The 16683-nt window shown below is 42.2% G+C and overlaps 1 protein-coding gene across 2 annotated transcripts in view; it reads right to left on the minus strand.

Annotated features, from left to right (window-relative positions):
• Positions 1–15983, minus strand: part of STRN (striatin) — a 108469-nt gene extending 92486 nt beyond the window's left edge. For both annotated transcript variants that reach the window (XM_082851853.1, XM_082851854.1), the window contains exon 1: positions 15663–15983. In XM_082851853.1, the coding sequence (XP_082707979.1) occupies positions 15663–15896 (234 nt within the window). In that variant the 5' untranslated portion in view covers positions 15897–15983. The remainder of the gene's footprint in view (positions 1–15662) is intronic.
• Between the last annotated feature and the right edge of the window lie 700 nt (positions 15984–16683).

Here is a 16683-nt window from a genome sequence, read left to right on the forward strand (position 1 = left end):
AAAGAAAAAAAAGAAAAAAGAAAAGTAGACATGGCTTATGCACAAAGCAAGATTACATTATTTTGGTTTGGAAAGACCAAATAGGTAGGAAATATAAACAGCCGAATTATGGAGAGATTTGAAATCTTCTACAGGAAAAAATGAAAAATAAAAAAAGAATGTCTTGAACAAATCAATATTTTTAGAAGCTTGAGAGGCAATATTGTGCAGAATGCCTTGGCCAAAGGAGAGACCAGAGGTAAAAAATCAGGAAGGTCCCTTGCTGCAGTCACCCAGATATGAGGTGATGAGGGTCTCAACCGGGGTAACAACAGTATTAGGAATTAAATAATTTAAAATGGATTTAGGGACTTCCCTGGCAGTCCAATGGTTTAGATTCCAGGCTTCCACTGCAAGGGGCACGGGTTCAATCACTGGTCAGGGAACTAAGATCCTGCGTGCTGCGTGGCGCAAACACAAAATAAATAAATAAAATTTAAAATTAATTAGTTAATTAATTAAATGGATTTAAAACTACACAGAGTTTATAAAATCAGATGTGCGGCTGGGATAGTGAAGACAAGAGAGTACAATGTTCAGTGAAAGCTGAATCTAGGTTTTTAGACAAGGTAAACGAGAGGCTGGGTATGGGGAGGAAGGTCAAGTTGGTTTGGGAGAAGGATTTTATAAAGTACGATTGAGTTTCAAGTGATAAGTCACCCAGGTGAAGATTTTAGCAAGAAATTAGACATGTAGAATTGTAACTGTGGAAAGTACCAGGACTAACTAAAGATATAATTTTATGAGGCATCTAAATAAAAGCAATCAACTGGAGTGAGAGGACTTAAAGTGTAACTACTGACAGGAATTCCCTGGCGATCCAGTGGTTAGGACACCACACTTTTACTGCCGAGGGTGTGAGTTCAATCCCTGGTCAGGGAACTAAGATCCCACAAGCCACGTGGCATGAAAAATAATAATAATAATAAAATAAAATTATTTTTTTTAAAAAGTGTAACTACTGGAAAAAAGAGTAAAATCTGGTGAACAATTATCTGACTGGAGGACGGGAAGCAAGATCATAAGAGACTGAGAAATGAATAACCCAAAAAAGAGAAAGAGAACAAAGAAGCTGAGACAGAGAAAGATGAGATTAGTATAAAACTGAAGGGAGTAAACGTGGCCTGTACAGAGATATGAAAGAGAATAAGGGATAGGGTGACCGAACTAATGGATAAGAGCTAAGAAGGGGGTTCCTTTTGTTGTTACTACCAGTTGGTTGGTTTTTAAACAGGAAAAACTAAAATGGCATTAGCAAAGTGGATATTACCATAGGTAGGATGGACTCAGGTCTACCTGAAGTTAAGTATCACTGCTTGATTATAAGCTCCGTGTGAACTGGAACCATATCTGCCTGTTCTCCATGGTGTCTCCAAAGTGTAGGAGGAATGCCAGGTATTCAATAAGTGCTTAGAGTTCCAACCAAAAACCTTGCAAGCAAAAGCATAATTTTTTTTTTAATCCACAACAAATTTTCTATGAGCTTTTGGCAACTTTGGTATTTTCATATTTTAGTCTTTTTGTGCTCATTCTCACTTAGTTGGCTAGCTACATGGATCCGAAAGGCTAAACTTTAATTTCTGATGAAAAGATGCAGGCTTAGTGATAAGGAAATCAGAACTTTTCATTCTGAATTCTGGATAACGGAAGCATTTCTATTTTATTATTTAAAGAAGCAGAGTTCAAAAACGTTTGAAATCACAACATATTGGTAATGCAACTACAAAAAGAAAAGTAGAATACAAAGTAATGATGACTAGATATTTTATTTAAAATTAGATTTATCTTCACAGAAGAACGATTCCATTTGTTATCTACTTAGAAGGAAAAAGAACTGTGCATAAAATTTTAAGGTATGGGCTGTAGAAAAGAAGAAAAAATTGTCACATTATCCTGATGATTGTAAAGACTTATTAGGACATGATGCCAAAGACACTTCCTGGCAGTCAGTGTTTAACACACAAAGGGAGAAGAAAACAAACCTACAGGCAAAACTACCAAAACCCAAGCACCATTTGCTGCAGCTAACATCAGGCTGCAATTATGAAGCCAGCAGCATCCCTGAAAATGAGCTCTGTCAGAATTACGTGGCAGGGCTCAGGCAATGCTCTAAACAGCAGAATTCAGACACAACTTGCTCTAAAAGGCTCCGTCCAGTGGAAGTCATAACTAGCAGCAAGAGACAGATACACTGTTCCTCTGTATACCAACATAAAGATGCAGAACCAGTGGATATGGAGGGCTTACAGTACTATACCACTTTATATGAGGGACTTGAGCATCTGTGGATTTTGGTATCCATGGGGGTGGGGTCCTGGAACCAACGCTTTGCAGACACCAAGGGACAACCATTGTACATTACAATGACAAACACTGTAAATATCAAAGAAGTGTAGGACACAAGACTTGACCTTAAGGACACAATTTAGCTGGGAGACAAGGTATACATACAGAGACACATATTTAATACATATTCATGTAACAATGTAACCTAATACATGATTCATTCAAGAACCATATATTAAGCAACTGCTATATGCAAGTTATTCAGCTGAACCTTAGGGAAATAAGAACACCCTTAAGGTGACTCACAATCTAGTGAGGAAACAAATACGCAAAGTATGAGATAGGTGGTATAATCAAGATACAGTAGAAGTTCTCACCACGAATCCTCTCTTAACCAACCCTATGGATTAACCAGTATTCTCTAGCCCCTTTGTAAAACACTGCCCAAAGCCCAAGGTATATTAAACATTCAAAGCTAGAGTATAGTATTCTCTGTAGTTTACTCATACACACTGGTTGACCAAGAGTCAACTAGATTTCCTCCCAAACCTGTTTACGGCAGCTGCACTTGTTACTTTGATTAGATAATTCAATTAAATATTAAATAAACCAGCAAAATATGGGTATGAAGACAAAGACTGTTGAATGATTCAGAAAGAAAGACAGTAAAGGAGACACCCTAAAAAATATTGCTGTCAAATTAGATGTGGGGGAAACAACTGTAAAAGACTGGAGAAAGGTCATTAAAAATCTATGGTTTTATACTCACTGTGCTTTACTCAAGGAAAACCAAAACCAGAAATCATTAACAATACATTATAATTGTAGCTTATTCAAGAATGACAACACGGGCTTCCCTGGTGGCGCAGTGGTTGAGAGTCCGCCTGCCGATGCAGGGGACACGGGTTTGTGCCCCGGTCCGGGAAGATCCCACAATGCCGCAGAGCGGCTAGGCCCGTGAGCCATGGCCGCTGAGCCTGCGCATCCGGAGCCTGTGCTCTGCAGCGGGAGAGGCCACAACAGTGAGAGGCCCGTGTACCGCAAAAAAAAAAAAAAAAAAAAATGACAACACAGAACTCTGATCAGCATTCTAAAAAACAACAGTGAAGGGTCAGTGGGCCTGGTCTTACGCTGGCAAATGACCGTACGTTTATATATTTTTAACTTAAATTATTTCAAGTGTCATTTTAACCATCTTTTCGGGTTTACTGACCAACCAGTCTGGACGGCATTGGATAACAAAGCTTCTTTCTTATATATACAAAACTGTTAGGGGAGCATGAAGCTTCACTGTGTCTGGAAATCAGAGAGGTTTCCCAAAGAAAGTAAAATGAATGTTGGAAGATGATTAGAAATTCACCAGACAAGGGAGAGGAAAATATCCAGGCCTGTACGTTGACTGAGAAGCATGAGAGAACAAGAAAAATGTCAAAATATTTCCTTCTACTTACTATGCCCAGGCCCATCACTCAAACTTTTCTCATGGCAAATTATTTAACCTCTCTTCTCATCTATGAATTAGGGAATAATTATGAATACCTTTAATTATGATTTTTTTAATTATGATTAAAAAAGATTATAGGGACTTTCCTGGTGGCGCAGTGGTTAAGAATCCGCCTGCCAATGCAGGGGACACGGGTTCGACCCCTGATCCAGGAAGATCCCACATGCTGTGGAGCAACTAAGTCTGTGCACCACAACTACTGAGCCTGCGCTCTAGAGCCCGTAAGCCACAACTGCTGAGCCCACGTGCCACAACTACTGAGCCCGCACGCCACAACTACTGAAGTCCACGTGTCTACAGCCCGTGCTCCACAACGAGAGAAGCCACCGCAGTGAGAAGCCCGGGCACCACAAAGAAGAGTAGCCCCCGCTCACCTCACCTAGAGAAAGCCCGTGCACTGCAACAAAGACCCAGTGCAGTCATAAATTAATTAATTAATTAATTTAAAAAAAAGATTATACATGTAAAGTGTTTAGCACCGTACCTGGGACATGGCAAGTGCTGAGTAAATAAAACTATTATTATTTTTGGAGGGTAAAGAAGAAACGAAAGAGAGAAAACAACAGATAGAGTATGGGTTCTATTAGTGTGACCAGGGCACCATCTTCCCTGACTGACTGCTTTTTCAAGTTCAGTAAGTATGCTGACCCAGATCCCCAGGCTCCTCCCATTCCCTCCTTTTAGCTTGATAGGAATCCACATTCCTCAGGAGCAGGTTTTAGTTGTGCCTATCAATTAGGCTCCTTAGCTCACTGCTTAACTTTCTCATTTAGGAGGTATAAACAAAAAAACTGAGAACAAGTCCCAGACTGGGCTGTAATTTTCCATCAGGTGAAACTGGTATCACCCTTGTGGAATTTGACATCCTGTTTATTTCTCCTAACTAGATATGCTGGTACTGGATCCAATTTCTGTCACATGTAAATGAGTGCTAATAAAACCTGTGTGTAGGGTGATGAAACACTCCCCCCCCCCCGCCCCGCCCTTTCCTTGGATCCCTGTAGTGCAGTTATGCCGAGAACCTATTCACCACACCCAAAATACCTATTCCACCCAACCTTACTCAATATTTCCCAGAGCTCACCTGAATTCCAGGACTTCTGCTCCCTTATTTTTCTCCCTATCTTATCTCCAGAACAAAATACCTACTCATTTTCCTTTGGCCATACTGCTTCTAACTAACTGTATGACAAATTTTCCTTCTTATGTAACAGTATTTTCTAATATCCCATCATCTTGTTCAGATAGGGTATTTTTATAACAAAAGTTAAACAGCATTAAAGTCTGCCAAAGAAGGTGAATTTTATTTCCTCAAATACCTTACTGCATAAGAGCAAATACATGATTGACACATTACTCTGTTCAAATATAGCGTATGTAAAGTAGGTGAGCTAGAATAACCTAATAACTAAAGCACTACACAAAATTTGATATATGATCAATAAACACAAGCTATATTAATAAATATATACAGAACTTAATTAGGCTATTCTCAGAGCAAGCTGCAAAAGTCCCAAATTTGCAGACATTTTTTAAAAAGAAATAAACATTTTATTTCAATATTCACTACATAAAAATAAATAAAAGTATTAAAAGAAACTAGAGTGATACATTATTAAACACATTGCAGGAACATAAGTTGTTGAAGACTCTTCCTAAGCCCCTTACAATATAATTGTTTCATTAAATTATTTTACCTGAAGAAAAGCTTGAAATAAATAAGAATTTTCTTTAAATTGTGACAGCTATTCAAAGCATACCTAAATAGTTAAGCCATGAACTAGTTTAAGTGATCCATTCAGCATAGTAGCTGCTTACATTCTCTTCACCCTATTAGTAGTGATTTCAGGTAAATATTATAATTCTCTTGTCTACTTCAGATCAGAAGCAGTCATTCAGGGTGAGGGATCAATAAAAGGAGACAATGTGGTATGGAGAACAATGGCCTGGCCTGAGTACTGGGACTCCTGAGTTCTAACCTAAATCTACACCAACTCACAGAGTGATCTAAGACAATTCACTTCCTCTCTCTGGCTCTAAATGATAAAACAAGGGATGAGACTGCTTAAGTTCTAAGGTCCCTCAGGAGGTAAAAATATGATTAGTGTCTATCCCTGTCAGCCTTAAAATTCTACAGTAGTAAGTGCTAAAACGAAGACTACAGAAAATACATCCATTAGGAATTAAGAACAGGTGAATGTGTGCAGTGCAGTTTCTGCCTCCTGTCTGCCTATGTTCCCCTCAACCCCTCTGCTCCTTTCCCTGTCTATTCTTTTCTTCTACCCCCTTTTCAACTTCTCTTTCTTGCCTCAGGTTTCTCTCCCAAACTACAATTTTCCTCTATTATGTCTCCAGGCTGCAATGCCTACAAGTTATTACCACCTACTACTGCCATCTCTGGGCTGCTCCCTGCTTTCACTACTGTCAATTTATTGTCCTTAAATCACTACTAACAGGGCAAAGAGAATGTAAGCAGCTACTATGCCAAATGGATCGCTGAAACTAGTTCATGGCTTCTAAAACATGATTTAAATAAATAATACAATCAAATGCATTCTGTCCCTAGAAATTTCAACCAAGAAGAGCAAACCATTTATTGGACACCTATTATGGGTCATGTACTGTGCATATTTTATCTTTTAAAAACCTTACAACTACTCTGCTTGGTGGGTATGTTATCTACAATTTACAAACAAAAGTGAGGTCCAGGGAATTCCCTGGTGGTCCAGTGGTTAGGACTCTGCGCTTTCACTGCCGAGGGCCTAGGTTCAATCCCTGGTCAGGAACTAAGATCCCGCAAGCAGCGTGGCCAAAAAATAAATAAATAAAAATTTTAAAAGTAAAATAAAATAAATAAAAATGAGGTCCAAAAAAATTATAAATCAGAAGTTATGGAGCTGTCTGACTAGAAGGTCCACACTTTCCACTGTCAAATTATGATGGTCAATAAATTGTTTTATCAAAATGGCGACCAAAGCAAGAAACTCCAAAGATCCCAAGGGTAATTTTATTTCTAATGGCCCAGAATTAAAACTTTCATAAATCAAAAAGTATAAAAAAAAAAGTGTAGCTGACATCACGTACATAGTAGGCTGACAAAGGGAAACCAGTCCCAATTATTTGGACTTTCAAACATCTTTCAAAAGCTGATTAGTAAAAGGGTTTGTTTTAAATTCTGCCTAAATTACCAAGATTTTGGAGAAAAGTTGTAAGTATCCTACCAGTAAAAAGAAAAGTAATTTAGATAGTAAATAATATTTAGGGCTATAGGCACATCTCTTGATAAAGAAATGCTATCAATGATATTTCTCCCCAAATAATTATTGGGGCCATTTTTATTTGTCAGTTTTTGAAAGTAATATAAGAGAATTTAGTTTCTAGTAACGATGCCGTGAAACAACTCTCCTACTGAAAAGAGCTAAAAGTTCTAGATAAACTATTTCTACAATCATCTTAAAAAGCAAAGCTGGGGCTTCCCTGGTGGCGCAGTGGTTGGGAGTCCGCCTGCCGATGCAGGGGACACGGGTTCGTGCCCTGGTCTGGGAAGATCCCACATGCCGCCGAGCGGCTGGGCCCGTGAGCCATGGCCCCTGAGCCTGCGTGTCCGGAGCCTGTGCTCCGCAACGGGAGAGGCCACAACAGTGAGAGGCCCGCGTACCACAAAAAAGGAAAAAAAAAAAAAAAGCAAAGCCGGTAAGAAAGTAAGGAATTATTTGGCCAAAATTGAAGGGAAAATGGGAACCCATGAGGTAAGGGAACAAAAGCCACTTTTGCCCTTTGGTGATGACCAATCAGAACAAATCCAAGCTTCAGTTTTGACAGCTTTGCAGAACCCAAAAGGCAAAATGCAAAGACCAGAACCATCCAGAGTATAGAGTCTAATAGGAGATATACATTTAGCTAAGGCCCTAAAGGGCCTATACCCTCAAGGCAAAGGTGAAGCAGAAGTATATTGGCCCACATAAGTATTTACAACCAAAATAGGCGTCAACTATTTGGGTGCTCCAAAACTTCAAGCAACGGATTTGCTTTAAAGTGGGTCAGTCTAGGTAATGCCTCTAGAAACCCACCAGAAACAAAGGCAAAACTTTCTGAAGAAGAAACCTTTATTTGAGGTCTGATTTAGTCCTATACTTTTTCAAGGACAGTGAGCAGCACACAGGTATCTATGCATACAAAGAAACAAGTCATCATGAGCAGGAGCCAGCAAAAACAGCAGACCACAGAAAGGGACCTCCAAGACCTCACACATAGGAAGAAGAGAGACTCCAACTTCAAAATAACTGGGGACTTCCCTGGTGGCACAGTGGCTAAGAATCCGCCTGCCAATGCAGGGGACACGGGTTCCAGCCCTGGTCCTGGAAGATCCCACATTCCGCGGAGCAACTAAGCCCATGAGCCACAACTACTGAGCCTGTGAGCCACAACTCTAGAGCCCGCGAGCCACAACTACTGAGCCCACCTGCCACAACTACTAAAGCCCGTGTGCCTAGAGCCCATGCTCTGTGACAAGAGAAGCCACCGCAATTAGAAGCCCATGAACCACAACAAAGAGTAGGCCCTTGCTCGCTGCAACTAGAGAAAGCCTGCTTGCAGCAACGAAGACCCAATGCAGCCAAAGATAAATAAATTAATTAATTAAAAACAAAGAAAAAACTATACTTACTAGGTTTAAAGAATAAAAGACAACCCTGAAAATATCTTCAGGGAATAGGAAGCTGCTAAGAAAAAATGCAGCAGATTTATAAATGGAACCAAAACTGAAGTTCAACAATAACCAAAATCACAAACTCACTGGATGACCTTAAAACACTAGATTCAACTGTAGAGAAAATTAACGGACTGGATGATAAATCAGAATAAATTATCTGGAATAAAGCACATAGTGATAAAAAAAATGGGAAATATAGAGCAGATAAAGAAGGCCTAAGATACATGCAATCAGAGACCCAAAAGGAAAAGAAAAGAGAATAAGATAGAGGAGAAATCTAAAGAGATAATGACCAAGAATTCTGCAGAACTAATGAGATGTCAATCTAGAGATTCAAGCCTAACAAAGTCCCAAATAAAATAAAAGGAAATCTATACCTTGACACATCATAATGACACTACAGAACACCAAAGTCAAGAGGAAATCTTAAATGTAGCTAATAAAATAAGCTAGAGAACAGTATATAGAACACAGTAAAATCTCCATGTTTGTTGTTTTAAAATAAAAAGGGAAATGATAAGTCACATTAGTGTGACTCTGATTAACTGAGAAGGTTGTAAGGATCAAGGAAGATAATGTATTTGAGAAGTTTTTTAAAAACCATAAAGGTATCTGGAGATTTAAGTGGCAGGGCTTGTATGAAACCTATTTCATTTGTGGTCATTTAACCCTTCTCTGGGCTTCACTTTACCTCTAAAAGAAAGTTGTAGGTGATTACTTCCAAAGTTTATTCCAGCTCAAAGATTACTATATCATTATATCTCTCATTCAGCAGGAGGTGATTCAAGCTATAATATTCTACTGCCTAAAAATGCTAGGTACCATCAGAAAGAATAATAGAAAAATAACAGAAATTATATCCCAAATTATATAAAAAGTCATCCATATCTGGAATACAAACACAAGTGTTGAAATCACTAACATACATAATAACAGAAAAGGACAACTAAAGCAATGATTCTCAATCCTTGCTGTATATTAGAGCCACCCGGAAACTCAAAAGAATACTAATGCCATGGACCCCCTAATTCTTATCTGATTTAAATGATCTGGGGTACAGGCGAGGAAATGAATTTTTTTTTAAAGCTTCTCAGATTATTCTAAGATTGCAGCTAAAGTTGAAAAACACTGAACTAAAGTGACAAATAGTAGGATATGTTTTAAAAGAGTAGAACCTCTATAATCTTTCCAAAATATATTTAAAGATTATAAATTGTCAAGAATATGAATAGAATGAAAAACGAACCTGTTTACAAAATTATACCATACCACAATGGGGTTCACCTGTTCCAAGTTAAAAGGAAGTGGTTTAAAAAGGCCAAATAATACCAAAGATTAGTTTTATAGAGTGGTTGGTAAATGTATATAATTTGTTATCCAAAAAGTCATGCAAGGTTAAGACAAACATATTCAGAGAAATTTATATGTTCCAAACAACAGACACATAGTGGATTATAAAGAAAAGGAAGAACATTTCAAGTATACAGTCAACGTTTTGAGGCTGACCGACGGACAGATGAGGCGAGAGGGTGCCGAAGGGCCGGGTCAGGGCGTCCGTCCCTGCCCAGCCCAGCCCTGTGAGTGAACCCCGCCTGTTACGTGCTCTGGAGGGAGCTCACATCCAGCCTGGGCGCCCAGCTCACGTGACAGACAGGTCACACTGCTGGTCACCCCCTCTCTCTCGGCGAGTCCCCTTGGGGGAGAGAAGGATGGGCTGTGACCACCCACCAGGCCAGGAGCATGGTGGTCGGCTACCCGGGGGAGTCTGCTCCTCCAAGGAACCTTGCCTCTGCTCCCCTGGGCCCAGGGCGGCCCGCCTCGGGCCTGCCTTTCCTGGCCTGAGGGTCCCCGTGGCCTCTCCTGGGCTCCTGGACAATGAGTCCCACCCTGGATCCCACCTGACGGTGCCTCAGGAGGGGACAGGATACCGCAGGGTGGCCCCCACTTCCTCCTGGCCTTCCCTCACTGTGTCCCCCCTCACAGTGGCCCTGATGCTACCTGTCTGGGCGCTCCGAGGGCAGCAGGGAGACTGATTGCTATGGAATGGCAATAATTCACTCCTCCATAAATGTCCCTGAGCGCCACGATCAGACCCAGAGTATTAGACTGCATGGTCCCAGGATGACACTTACATGCTCTAGCCTTAGAAGATTTATGACTGAAGATTCTGCTTTTCTCTGGGGACAAGGAGAGAAATTGGAGCACAAATTTAACATCATGCATTTGATACCATTTATTTATTCGGCCCTTACTTTGTGTTATGTACCAGACTTCTGCTAGATATTTTAAAATATCTCATTTAATTCTCACAAGGTAGTTTATCAGCCTCACCTTACAAATGAGGACACTAAGGTCCTGAGAGGTCAGAATTACGGTAAACATATATTTTTAGCATGAAATAAAATAGTAAGTTTTAAAGCAAAGATTTAAATCCAGGTCTATGCCATGTTGCCTTTCACTGTAATTGTAAATAATAGTTATAATAATAACAAAACATAAACTGTCATTTTAAGTGCTTATTTTGTCCATTTAAATGCTCAGTAGGGCTTCCCTGGTGTCGCAGTGGTTAAGAATCCGCCTGCCGATGCAGGAGACACGGGTTCGAGCACTGGTCCCGGAAGATCCCACATGCCGCGGAACAACTAAGCCCGTGCGCCACAACTACTGAAGCCCGCGTGCCTAGAGCCCGTGCTCCACAACAAGAGAAGCCACCGCAATGAGAAGCCTGCACACTACAACGAAGAGTAGCCCCTGCTCATCGCAACCAGAGAAAAGCCCGCGTGCAGCAACGAAGACCCAAAAGCAGCCAAAAATAAATTAAATTTTTAAATAAATAAATGCTCGGTAAACCTTCACAATAGTCCTATGAAGCTGCTCAGTCAAAATAATTGAGGGCTTCCCTGGTGGCGCAGTGGTTGAGAGTCCGCCTGCCGATGCCAGGGACACGGGTTCGTGCCCTGGTCCGGGAAGATCCCACATTCCGCGGAGCGGCTGGGCCCGTGAGCCATGGCCGCTGAGCCTGTGCGTCCGGAGCCTGTGCTCTGCGTTGGGAGAGGCCACAGCAGTGAGAAGCCCGCGTACCGCAAATAATAATAATAATAATTGAGTCATAATTGACTCCCCTTTTTCTCAAATCTTACAACCTATCGTTCAGCATATCTTGCTAGTTCTACCTCCAAAAATGTATACAGGATCCATTATATTTTGAGTATGTATCACATGTGAATATTATTCACTTATCGCATCACTATTACCCTAGTTAACCTCTGGCTTGGATTATTAAAATAGCCTCCTAACTAGACTTTGATTTATCTCCCCTTTCTCCCCTCCAAGTCTATTCTGGATCCTTGCAAAGGGTTGCATTTAAAGATGGTGTCACTCTTTTGCTCAAAACATTTCAACAGTTGCCCATCTTGCTGAGGTAAAAATAAAGTCCTTACAATGAGCAAGACCCAGTATCTCTGACATCATTTCTTCCATTCTCCTCCTCTACTCCAGCCACACTTGCCTAAACACTCTGCAAACATTCCGAGCATGTTTCCCCTTCCCCCTACTCTTCCCTCTGCCTAGAACACTCTTTCCTCAGATGTCACCTTTTCAGGTCTTTGTTTAAATAACACCTTATCAATAGTAAAGCCTTTCTTCCCCACTCCGCCGTCTCAAGCGCTCCATATCCTCCTTACCCTACCTTATCACGGCACTTATTACCACCCAACGTTTGATGAATGTATTCATTTATTGCTGCCAGTCTTCCCCCACGATTTAAGCTTCATGCAGGTAGGATCTGTTTTAATCGTTATCGTTTCTCCAGTGCCTTAGAACAGGACTTGGTATGAAGTAGGTACTTGAAAACATTTGTTGAATGAAAATATGAACCAATAATGCCAAAACCCAGACTCATAAACATTCCAGCACAGCCTCCATACCATATGCCCTAATACTCAATCATATCACCTTTTTTCATGCAATTCAGCACTTCCAGGTAGACAGCAGAGCCTCCCCTACCACACACAAACTTCTAAATCTAGGAACAATACCTTCTGTTTTTTACTTACATGCTTCTTTCCCAGAAGTCAGTAATTTTCAAATACTGAGCCTTAGGTTCTCATTACTTCATAAATTCTTTCTTCCTGCTAATCTCCCCATTCACTATTAGCCCTCCTCTCTTATGCTAGCCTAAGAAAATTTAAACCCCCCAAATGATAAACTCTGATTCTACTGCATTTTGTTTGTTCTATCACTCCTATTAGACTGTTTCTTTGAAATCATCTAGCACAATGTCTCATACACAGAAAATTCTCTCAAATGTTATGATTTGTATTCTATCTCCAATTCCTTACACAAATATAAAGCTCAATAATAACCATAACCAATCTTTTCCCATGAATTACCTATTCTCATATGAATGGTGGTGGTGAGGCAGGAGGGGGATTGCCAAAAGTAAAAAGAGAATTTCATATTAACCTAGATGGGCAAGGGGGCAAAAAATGTCCAATTTTTTGGCACAATGTGGCCAGTTCCTTACTCCCAAGATCTGAAGGAAGGAGGAAGTGGTGCCGGCAGGTCAGGGAGATGAGAGCTTGGACTGCCTTTCACAACTCTGCCCTGGCAACTTGAAAGAGCAGGACTGACAGGTTCCTGAAGGGACAAATTACACCTAATCTTAAAGGTATTTTTGTTGACTCTAGTGTTAATGACTTAAGCAGAGATTTAAAAATAAAAGGAGGATACCAACTGATCCAAATTTCATTCATTCAATTCTTATTTCCTACTGTTTTTCTAGAAAAATTCCAATGGGAAAAGAAAAAAAAAAAGGACATGGTCAAATTTAATGATGTTGATGTAAAGAAATGATTTTTAAAATATATTTTCAATTATGCTAATAAAAGGGTCAAAGACCACAGATTCCTGTGAACTCTCTCCTTCCAAAATACATACTTGTTCTGTTTAAAAACTATGGCACATTTTCTAAGTTTCTCCATGGATGCTTAATTTAACTGGAGCACAAACCAAAAGATACTGTAAAAATGTAGTACCCTTAATATGATGAGCACCAATGGGAAACCTACCAGAAGTTTAAGATTTGCGATAAATAACCCGGTAAGTAGTAGGTGTATATGTGTATACATTGGGGGAAGGCGTAGAGGGGGCATAACTAAAGAGTAACTACAGTTACAGGTAAATTGAAAAGTTAAATATGGGGGTTGGGGGGAAAGGAGTTGAGATAGGTTGGAAATTCTCAAATTTCCCAGGTAATGAGGTAAGGATTGTTGTTTGTTTTTGAACAAAGTAGTGTGATTTATCTTACATTCCCTAAACTGGATAAGAAATTAAAATTTAAGCAGCTGCATACAAAAATCATTATCCACAACTGTACAACATTAAAGTTAAAGCCTGCCTTTAATACTTCCGTTAAGTCTGAAATCCACAAGCTCACTTATGGAATGCATTGCTAGTTCATTATGAGAAAAATTACAAATTTTTCCCTGACCACTCCATATAAAACAGCTGCCCCTATCACACTCTACACTTGTACCCTGATTTATTTTTCCCATAGCAGCTGCACTGTGGATCAGTATACTATATAGTTGCATTTGCTGACTGTTTGCCTCCCGACTAAAACATAAGCTCTATGAGGGCAGAGGCTTTGTCAGTTTTGTTAATCCCAGGGCCTAGAGGCACAGTATAAGCACTCAATAAATATGCTGAATAAATGATGGCAGTGAAGTTCAAAGAGGTTAAAGGATTTCCTCAAGGTCACAGAGCTGGCAGCAACCACAGCTTGTATTATAACACTTTCTGCTTGCTCCTTCCACGACCACTTCCACTCCACCAAAGCAGCCCGTTCCAGCACATGATTCTATTTCTCCTTTTCTTTTTTTTAAGTGCCAAAGAAAATACATGCTACCCAAAACGGTGACACCGTGGGTAGCATTTTAACTTCAAGTGTTTCACCAACCATAACTACACTCAGATTTCATAAGCATACAGTATTAGCCAGTAAAACAGAAAGGCACAGCCACTCAGAGTTCTTTAAGTTCTTGGTGAAATTGGTGTATGCCTTGGAAGTGCCTTGAAAGTTTTAAGAACAACCATTAAAACCTACTTACCAATTCAGAAGGGCCTGCAAAATATCAGCCTCACTTTCATTCTTCTAAGAGCCCACGATAGCTTCCTCCCTGGATATACTGGGCTGGCCAAAAAGCTCGTTCGGTTTTCAGTAAAAATAAGAGACACATTTTTCTTTTTCACTAAGAACTTTATTGAACAACGCATTCATTAACTGAACGAACCTTCCAGCCAACCCAATACTTTACCTTGCAGATTATGAAAGGAAATGTAATCAACTTTAAAGCCCCTTTTAGTTCCTTTTAAATTACAAGTTAATCTCACAAAACCTTGAACAGAAAATTAACCCTTAGGAAGCTTCAGATTCTGAGAACTGAAAACCATCCCTGAACCATCATCTGACTGTGAAAATCCACGAAATTCATTCAAAATCCACGAATCTAAAACAGCTAAAAGAAACGCGGGAGGGGGTGAGAGAGAAGGAAGAGAAGAAACATTTACATATATAAAAAGGGAGCCGACATTCCTAGTAACACTTTGGCCCAAGAGCAGCATCTTGCCTAAAGTCAAGGCCCCACGGACACAACTTCTGGTCTTCTTTGATCACCTTCCTTACAGACAGGCGCCAACTGTCAACACCTTTTACGAGGACCGTCTCTAGACCTAGGATGGGACTCACTAGGACAGGACATGATTTGCTCATCTCGCAAAACTACTGTCAGCCCAATTAGTAAACTGAAAGGGAAGACCTAAGATGTGGAATGGCAAGAGCGCTGAAATGAGCCTGAGAGTTAAGAGTGGGAAGGAGCAGATGAAAAGGTGCGGGGAGGGTAAACACGCATCACGGGCGGGAGTGGGAACCTGGGTCGAGGAAATGGGGTCGGCGAAAGGCAAAGGTGAAGGGAGGAAGGGGACAAGGTTCTGGGTGGGATGGGCGGGAGCAAAGGGGGAGGGGACGAGCGAGGGCTGAACGGGGGAGGGGGAAGGGTCCGGGGCGGGGCGGAAGGGAGCGAAGAGGCGGGATGAAGAGGGCCAGGCCGGGAGGGTCTTTACCTGCAGCTCCGCCCGCTCCACTTCCCACTGGGCTCTCTCGACCTCGAAGCGGGCCCACTCGTGCTGCAGGAAGTGCAGGATCCCCGGGAGACTGTACTGGGCTCGGGCCGCCCCCGCCGCAGCCGCCCCGTCGCCGGCCGCGGCAGCCTCCGCCAGAGGCCCGAGACCCTTGGCACCGCCGGCGCCCGGGTGGTTGTTGCTGAAGAAGACGCCGGGACCCGCTTGCTCGTCCATGGCGGCCGCGGGAACCGGGGGAGCTGCCCAGGCGCCCAGCAGCGGAGGCAACTGCAGCGGCCAGCAGCGCCTCCTCCTCCCTCCGCCGCTCCCCGCCCACACCCCAGTCAGCAGGGAGCAGCCGCCTGGGCGCGGGGGCCGACCGAGCCCGGGACGGGCCGGGAAATGGGTCAACTGCGGCGCGCGGGCTTCCCGGGGCTTGCTGGGAAATGTAGTTGCGGGGCGTGGCGCCGGCGAGCGCGGCCCGGGCGGCCTGTGGGGTTGCGATCGGCTGGGGCGGGGCCGCGGCCCTGCCCCAGCCCCAGTCCCGCCCATGCCCGCGGCGGAGGGGGCCGCTCCCCGGCGGGGAGCGCGGGTTTCCTCACTCTAGGGGCAGGGCGCTGGCGGGTGGTGCTGCAGTCTCCCTCGCACGCGGAAGTTCTCGGGCGGCGCTCGCTGTTGCACACACACACACACACGGAAGTTATCGCGCTGCAATGCCAGCCCGAGCTGCACATCTTTTAGGGCTTCCTGGTAGTTCTGCTAAGAAACAAGCTCAAAGCGAGCTTCGCCAGTTCGGCAGCTGGACCGGGGTTCTCCAGCCAGCACATTCAGACCTCTCCCTTCTGCTCCGACTTGGGTGATTCTCTGACCCTAGACACTCCTGAGTTCTGTACATTTCCGTATCGCTGTCGCTCCTGCCTTTCTTTTACACTTAGGGTTTAATCAAACCTGTTGCCTGATCAGTTTTCACTTAGAAGGAACTCTGATCATCTCTCTCCTGGACTCAACACAGCAGCTTTCTGCT

The sequence above is a fragment of the Leucopleurus acutus genome (assembly GCF_964270905.1).
Source record: "Leucopleurus acutus genome assembly, chromosome: 12".
Lineage (NCBI taxonomy): Eukaryota > Metazoa > Chordata > Mammalia > Artiodactyla > Delphinidae > Leucopleurus > Leucopleurus acutus.